This window comes from Perca flavescens, chromosome 17, assembly GCF_004354835.1.
Source record: "Perca flavescens isolate YP-PL-M2 chromosome 17, PFLA_1.0, whole genome shotgun sequence".
In the NCBI taxonomy this organism is placed as follows: domain Eukaryota; kingdom Metazoa; phylum Chordata; class Actinopteri; order Perciformes; family Percidae; genus Perca; species Perca flavescens.
This window is the reverse complement of record NC_041347.1, coordinates 21,849,506-21,858,556: the sequence shown is the minus strand read 5'-3', so window position 1 is coordinate 21,858,556 and position 9,051 is coordinate 21,849,506. Positions and strand designations below refer to the sequence as shown.

Below are 9,051 nucleotides of genomic sequence, written 5' to 3'. Positions count from 1 at the left end.
ATTACCTTCTACAGGGTACACATTCCGAGCCAACCGACTGCCCAAAAATTCCTCTTTCTTGGCAGTGGTCTATTTTATTAGGTCTGTCTATCATTATATCCTCACCTTTTCCAGGTTTGCAGATACTGGTGGCTGATATACACGAGCAGAGGCTCCTTTGGCTTTAAATATAGACATAGTAGGCATACCCTTATCATTTCAGACCATGTTCTTATCGGTGTCATATTAAACTTGACCAGAGGACTGCTTTAAAGCTGTTTTTGCCCCTTTTTTTATGGGCCTCCAATACTTCACAATACACCACTTTATTTCCCTGTTTTGTGAAATAGTTAGAACATGCAATACATTAGAATTTGCTTAAAAAACAATGCAAATCACTATGACCTATCATTTTTCTGTACCAACTAAAATGTGCGTCTTAGGTTGCCATAGCAGATGGTATTTTACACAATAAACTGTGTGATAAAATGTGATTTTTAAACACATTCCACATTTCAATGATGTCATGTTAAAAAATACATTTAAAATTCCTCAGCATCAGATATTAAAGGGACACTCCACCAATTTGCAATGCATGTGAAATTCAGTTAACTTGTCACCAGAAGTGCTGCTTAACCTGTGAGAAATGATAAATAACGTTTTCTGTGGAGGAGCTCACAAATGAGTGATCACAGCTCAGGCTTAATAGCCTGCATCACAAACTGGAAGTGTGGGGTTCGATTTTGTCCATTCTTTAATGTGTCCCAGCTTTATGAAAGTGGCATAAATTGCTGGAATATGCCTTTAAAGGTTTACAGTAGACAAGGAGGTATTTAGATATAGTGACATGGCAAATGTAACTCAGTTATGCAAAAACAAAATAAAAATTGTAAGAATTGAGATGTATAATGTATACATTATACATCTTTTTATTTGCATATATTTATAATATTTTTGATATAAGCTGGAGGAAAGAAATAATCACAATTCATGTTTGAAAAGGCTGGTTATGGTGAATTCAACCAACACCTTTATGGATGAATGTGGTCGGGCTGGTTCTGTGTAGGCTACACTTTACGACCCTATTGTCAATGTATTTAGATGTATCGTAGGGCGGTGGCCAGTGAATGAATGATTAAAGCCTTTTTAAAGGTTTGGTGGGCGGTGCATGTGCAGTATTTACACTGTGCCGCTCCGCCCTACAGCAAGATATAGAAAACTGTCTGTGGGCCGGTGGAGGGATGAAACAAGTGGAAGGAGATGTACCAAACAGGCACGTATTAATAACTCCACCACCCGTACTACACCTCGTCGGCTCCACTTCTTTCACCCTAGGACGCTGTAGCATCCTCCGTTTTGCATAACAGGACGAGCGGTCATTTGCGGTGCTGAATCGGAGCTTCATGGCCGCGACACTCGCGATGAGCGGCGGCGGGCAGGAGGATCCCTTTTACCCGCTGCAGAAGGCGACTCTGCCCGCTGGATTCACACTGGAGGACTCGGCGTTGTTCGGCTTGGACTGCAAGATCACAGAAACGGACAAGACTGGACAGAATGACTACACACAGGTAAACCGGTTAGAAATCCAAACGACTTTACACATTAGTGATGTATTTCATTGAATGGGCGTGGCAGATTGGTTGTAGATCCAGGTTGTTGTTTTTTTTTTTTTGCTGGCCTCTTAATTTCATTCGGTTTTATCTGCGTGATGTTAATCACCACTTTGTTTTACACTGTTTGCGAGAATAAGCGAGCAGGCTGCGACCAGCTGGACGCGAAACCGAGCTGCTCCGCCTGCAAACGCATTCACCGCATGTTTTCTATGCCAGCCAGTTGGCCACCAGTTGTTCGTCCCTTCTCCCCCTCTCACCATCATACCACGCTGACAACAACTGACTCCAGCTTCGGACAGAAAGCTCCCAGCAACTCTGTCCCCAGTTAGCATGAAACTTGTGCAGCAGAGGAAAGAGTGCTCTATAGCAGCTGGTATGATCAGGAGCCTAGAAATAGCAGCCCATCCCCAGACTGCTGCTACTGCTGCAGCGGAGCGGACAGGGAGGCATGGGTGTTTCCCCATTCCCTTTCATGTTGCTGTTTCATCCTCTGCTGCTGCAGGGCTTCTCTAACTTTTATACCTGACTTCAGATTCACAGGAATTAGACCACAAGGCATTTTTTTGACATAAAGTTGTTCACCTGTGATGCCAGTTTGATCAATAGTCTGTGTCTTTACTCTGTTATAACTACCAGTTGTGCAAATGTCCTAATGTTTTATATAAAAAGTATAGGATCTGATTTCCATGGCATGCCTGATCCTCAACTGTTGGCCTCACAGCTGGTGGGTTTTTGAGTTCAGCCTTGCAGCCAGAGAGGGAATGTGGCAACTGCCTATTGATGACTACTTGATAAATGTTTTAGCGGTGACTGTCCTATCAAACCTTTGTCTTCTCAAAATAGCGCCTCACGAAAAACAAGTCCGAGCTGGATACATTTCATTTAAGTTTACTTAAAGATTATAAAATGAGATGTTTCTAAACCAGACTTTTTGTTTGTGTTTGTTTTTTAATTCAACAGGCAAAGTATGAGATGGACCGGTATCTCGCCCCTCAGTCTCTTCCCGTTCCATCTCATGCAGACAGCCAGCAGAAGTCCCAGAGAGACAGCGCGTCAGCGCTGGACCAGTTCTTCACTGATCACACTGGGTCTCCCTACACCCTTAATATGAATCTTTACCTCCCTGACGCTGCCTACCTGAGGATGGGCTTGTGCCAGCAGGTGCGGCCCCCTCAGCACCAGAACCACACAGGTCTCACTCAAATCAAATCAGAATCTGCCTCTCCGTGTTTCTCCACCAACATACAGCTGCACTGCCCCAACACGACACCCACTAGTCGCTGCAGCACATCTGGGCATGGCCCTGGCAACATTGCCATGGAAACCTCAGCCATAAACATGACGTTAACAGGGTTACCGGACTTCACCAGTGTTTTCAACCAGTCGGTAGGCAGCCGCGGTGACGATTCAGTTCCACAAGTTTTCATCAAACAGGAAATGTCATCGCAGTTCGAGCAGCATCCTCTCCACCACCATGACAACAGTGGATCGCTGTTTCAGCTACTAAACTCCGGCTTGGACCATCACCATGGCAATGGTATGGAAGCTCAGCAGCAGCAGCATCATCATCATCATCATCATCACCATCATCATGAGCAGCAGCAGCAGATACAACACACTTCCACTTCCACAATCCACACGCCTTTCCATGATTTGCCGGTAGCTTCTTCTGCATCTCGACAAGAGCAGACGGCCAAGCCTGCCTACTGCGGCCTGGGTGGTGGGACATACACACATTCTCATGCTCAGTCACATCCCCATTTCCTCCAGCAGCAGGTGCCCTACCTGCCTCCCTCTCCGCCGAGTTCAGAGCCCGGCAGCCCTGACAGGCAGAAGGAGCTGCTCCACACCATGTCCCCTCCTCCCTCATATGCAGCCACCATCGCCTCCAAGTTGGCAGGTAGCACCCCTGGACTCGGACCTGGCCCGGGACCAGGCGGCTTAGCCCTGCCCCTCACTACAGGTCCCATGCCGGACCCAGGCCAAGCCGCAGGCCTTCCCCAAGCACCTGCAACAACCCCAGCCCCAACCCCAGCTCAGACCACCGTGCCTGCCCGCTATAACCGGAGGAACAACCCAGACTTGGAGAAACGACGGATCCACCACTGTGATTACCCAGGTTAGAACAAAAACACAGCCATTGTGTGTAGTGTGTGTGTGTGTGTGTTTAGTTTTACAAATAATTTTATTTTTACCTTTCATGTTGCTGTTTCATCCTCTACTACAGGAATTAGACCACAAAGCATGAACAAGGCATTGTTTGACATAAAGTTGTTCACCTGTGATGCCAGTTTGATCAATAGGCTGCTTCTTTAATCAGTTGGTTCCCTGTGGTCAAGTGAATGTCTGTTCTCTCACCTGGGCATTTCAAATTTTTTTTTAAATAAAGTTGTGTGTGGAATGACTTTCCCAGGCTTATGAGTCCCAATATGTTCGACAGCCTCAGCAGAGCTCGTGCTGCACTGGAATAAAAATATTTTGGCAATGGAGAATATCTATCATTGCCTTTCAATTAACCGTCTGGTTTAAAAACTTTATTATCTCACCTCAAACAGCTCAGGCATTCTCGGCTGTTAGCTCTAACACATTGTTCTGGCTTTAAAGTCACGGGGATAATTGTGGGATGAATATGTGTGGGTGTGTTAATTAGATAGATGTTCTCCTTAAGTCATTTGATCTTCTTTCCCAACACATAATTTGCATAAAGTCATACTTTAGATTTTTGTCTTAGATTGGAGCTGTACGATATGCAGTTACTTGTAGAACATGTAATGTCAAATAGCCTGTGGCAGCGTGTAAAATAGGCTTAAGCAGAGCCTCCTGCAGCATGTTACCACATGTCCAACTTCTTTAAAGTCAGATGAGGTAGATTCATCATATCCACACATGGACGCATTCACACCAAGTGTATATTAGTCACACTGCTGCAGCTGCTCATCTTCTCACATCTTTGCAATACATGATATTCAATCATGTCTTTATTTAAAGTCAGAATTAATTTGAAGAATAGGTTTCTAAATCATTCAAAATATGACCTTTTTGACATTGTACTGTGTATAGCATAATGTGCAAAAGGTTTCGTAATCCTGAACTTAAAATATCCCGGCTTCGATGTCAAACTAACAGGTGTAGTGAACCGAAGTCTTCAACAAAGTCTTATTGTGTGAGATTAGTGCCATTAATGGTATGCAATTTCTTTATAAATACACCAAATCTAAACAGTTTTAATACCAATTGAGACTGTGTGGGCTACATTTAAACACAGTCACATGTCCTTTTTGAAAATCGGAATAACAAAAACATTTACTATATCTCATTCCAAAATCCGCTTCTGTTCTTCATTAGTTCACATTTCTAGCATGCCACAGCTCACTTTATTGGGTAAATACATATCTGACAAGTGGATGATTTGCATTTGGATTAAGCCTTCTGTTTGTGTTTATCTCCTGTTGTCAGGTTGCAAGAAAGTCTACACCAAGTCATCCCATCTAAAAGCCCACCTCAGGACTCACACAGGTAAGACATTCCTCCAATTAATGCAGCTTTTTAAACGGGGACAAGTAGAAAAAAAACTATGCTGCCCGCACAACTCGTATTTTGGTATCTGCACTGGCACCATGTTGTTAGGCAGAGTGTTGTGTTCCTGGCATGTGTGTGTGTAAATGTATCCTACCCCCATCCTCATGCCCAATATACTATTCCATCAAAACAGGTGGAAGTGACATACTTCTGCCAGGGGATGACTCTCCGACTATGTGGTCAGCGCTAGATGTGCGGTGCCATCTCTCTTAGTATACTGTTCAGACATCGATGTTTAAATGCTTTAATATGCTTGTGTGGCTTGTTTGCAACTATAAATATACACAAGATCCGTCTGTGCAGTTACAAAAATATCTTAGATCATCTTGAGCCTAATATCTCCACTTTAATCATCACTGTGTCCATTTTCCATTTTAGTTAGGTGTTGGGCTCCACCTCACTCTCCAGCTAACAAAACAAAGCTTCTGTTGATATCTACGCATTCCTCACTCATCTGGATACTAGCAGAACTAGCAGCGTTCTCGCACACACACACACACACACACACACACACACACACACACACACACACACACACACACACACACACACACACACACACACACACACACACACACAGGAACTTTAGGTTACTTAACGTAACCCCGGCTCGGCGTGACCAACTATGGAAGCTCCAATGACACCACGTCTGTCTGTGACAGACAGGTCGAACTGTGCTAGGGCCACGCCCCCCTCATATAATCACAGTCGACCAGCTCCTTACAAATCACTTCCAGATAGGTTTATTTCCGTGTCTTTGCAAGGAGGGACGTGTTGGTGAAACACCTCCCTCTGTTATCAAAGAACCGGGGTTACGTTAAGTGATTCCCATAGTGAAACACCGAACGAAGTTAGAAAAAGAACACACAAAACTCACTCTTACCACTTCTACGATCCAGAGTTTTGTTTTTCTCATGAATCTGAACTGCTTGTTCAGAACATCGTTGTGGGTGTGCGTGCCTCGCATTTCAGTTTTAGGAACATGACTCCAACAATTAGATCTGGCGTCATTCATGCTGCAGGCTGATTGTGGTTATTGCAGTTATTATAGACCACAAGATGAGAACACAACATGTAAAGAGGGATGTAGCAGCAACTTCCTTATCCTCTCTGCTTTTGTCAGTCTCACTTAGTTATTTTCTCTCCTTTTTTGTATCTCTTTCATCTATCTAATCATCCTCTTCTCTTCTTTGTGCCATCCTTCCAGCTTCAATCCCCCCCCTTCATTTCTATCTTTGTCTGTTACTCATTCTACTTCTCTTATTCAGCTGCTTCAATGCACGCTTACGCACTCATACACACACACACACACACACACACACACACACACCTGTCAGTAATCTGTATGAGATGATTCCTAATGCGTTTGGGTCCCCTTGGGAGTTCCCACTCTAATCTCCATCAACATCCATTACCCTGATTGTGTGTGTGTGTGTGTGTGTGTGTGTGTGTGTGTGTGTGTGTGTGTGTGTGTGTGTGTGTGTGTGTGTGTGTGTGTGTGTGTGTGTGTGTGTGTGTGTGTGTGTGTGTGTGTGTGTGCGTACACTCCTCCCAGTTCACTCTTCTCCGTCTTTTTGTTGTCCCTCCTCATTGTGTTCAGTTTCAGGTGTGTGTTTCTGTTTGGTGACGATGTGGTTAATTTGTGTTTTAGCGATTCTGCAGAACTTGCTGTGCTTGTTTAAAGGGTTGGTTCACTTAATGACCAATGCTTTTTTACTTCCACGTAGTGGTATCCAGCATGCAGATAGTTTAAGATTTAATTTGTCCAGGTTTGAAAAAGAAAATAACATTTAAACTGCCCCTCAGTAGAAATAAATAAATGTTAAAAAGGAGGAGAAGAAGAGATACATTTTCAACCAGAAAGCACAGTTTCCATTAGATTCCATTATACAGTACTTTTCTCTTACAGCACTGTGGCTCACTTTTAAGGCACTTTTCAATCAATTACATTGAAGAAGCATATTTTATAAGTGATTTAGCTAAACAAGAATCAAGTTCCTTACCAACTGGCCATGTTTCTTAAGCATCCATTGTTACCACACAGAGCTAAGTACATAGAGCTGGTAGAAATGCCAATATGCACAAGTTTTATTTGATAGTTACAGTGGATAGACAGGAAAGGTGGGAGAGAGATGGGGGATGTCATGCAGCAAAGGGCCACAGGCCGGACTCGAACCTGGGCCTACATGGAGCGCACGCTCTTACTGGGTGAGCTAGAGGTCGCCCCTCTTGTATAGTCTTGTCTTTGGGGTTTAATGTACAACTGTATGTTGTTTGATTATTTTAATGTCACAAATGAAATTTCATTCACCTCCGTTTTTGGCAGGAATGTCCTAGGCAGATATTTCAAAACATGGACCAATAAAACCCAAATTATCTGCATGGATAGATAGCACTAGGTGAACAAATCTTTAAGCCCACCTTTGGGCTACTGGACCTGGGTTGGTGGTTGTGCATCACAGGTTGGGCGATTGGGCCTAAGACGGAGCCAAGAATAAAGGAGAGAGAACACAGCTGGGGCTGCAGCTGAACATTATTGTAATGACAGAAAACAAACATACCGCAACTGTCAAAGAGAAATGCAAATGAGGCAAAGGCAGACAATACAGACGAGTCGGCCGTGGGAAACTTGTGCAGCCTTACTGCTGGCTAAATGCTTGTGACAGCATTATGACTGTATATGTTGTTAGACAACTGGACTTTTTGGTAAAGCCGGTTTTCCCAGTTCCTCCACCCAACTGTATGAATCATGTAACTCTTAACTTTTCTGAACTTTTAAGTACTGTTTTAATAATAAATAGTGTCATCAGTTCTTATAATCACATATTGACACCCCTTCAGAGAGCAGCGCACTCATTCAGACTTTCTCTTTTCTCCCGTCCGGCAGGTGAGAAGCCGTACAGGTGCACGTGGGACAGCTGCGACTGGCGTTTTGCTCGTTCGGATGAGCTGACGCGTCATTTCCGGAAGCACACGGGCGCCAAACCCTTCCAGTGCGCCGTCTGCTCTCGCTCCTTTTCCCGATCTGACCACCTCGCCTTGCACATGAAGAGACACCAGAACTAGCAGCGTTCTCACACACACACACACACACACACACACACACACACACACACACACACACACACACACACACACACACACACACACACACACTACAAATACATAAGCACTATCTTGACACACATAAAGCACTCACTCCAACTCCCACAACAACAACAATGTTACAAGCTGCCTGATGACACTACAGCTGCTCCTGGTGCTGCTATCATGTGCTGAAATGGTACGACAGCCTAACAAACGTGTTGGTCTTAACCCAGAGTTAGGCGATTCGGAGGTTGTAAAGTAGAAACGTAATGAAACATAATGCCAGATGACGTTCCTGGTCCCTTAACCTCCAGTTATACTTGGTATAGATTTATTTAGATGAATACAAGGAACAAAAAAGAAAACAAAAAGAAAATGGTAGTTCCAAATGTTTCCAGTCCATTTAGACTCTTTTGTGTGACTGGAATGAAAGCACTTACCACTACATGTTTGTACATGTTGTACATGTTTTGTCTCTGTCCTAACATAGAACTGGCTTTACATTGTTTGTTTGTTTTTATAAAGGGGAAGCTTTGTTTGCAAAACTAGTCAAGCCAAATCTTTGTTTACTCATTGGTTTGTTAGTTTGTTTATATAACTGGAATATCCAGTTTTGATATATATATATATATATATATATATATATATATATATATATATATATATATATATATATATATTTTTTTTTTTTTTTTATAAACCAAATCCTTTGGTTTGCACTAGAATTAGTAATCTAAGTCTGAGCCTTTTTGGCCCATGCATCTCATTCACCACTGGAACGATCTTTATCACT

At 43.2% G+C, this 9,051-nt stretch overlaps 1 protein-coding gene across 1 annotated transcript; it reads left to right on the top strand.

The window, feature by feature from the left end:
* Positions 1–1,177: 1,177 nt before the first annotated feature.
* On the top strand, positions 1,178–8,837 carry klf5a (Kruppel like factor 5a). The gene is made up of 4 exons (XM_028603783.1): positions 1,178–1,547; positions 2,553–3,711; positions 5,049–5,108; positions 8,059–8,837. Exons 1-4 carry the CDS (start codon positions 1,383–1,385, stop codon positions 8,235–8,237), a joined length of 1,563 nt encoding a protein of 520 aa, XP_028459584.1. The 5' UTR covers positions 1,178–1,382; the 3' UTR covers positions 8,238–8,837.
* Positions 8,838–9,051: the final 214 nt, after the last annotated feature.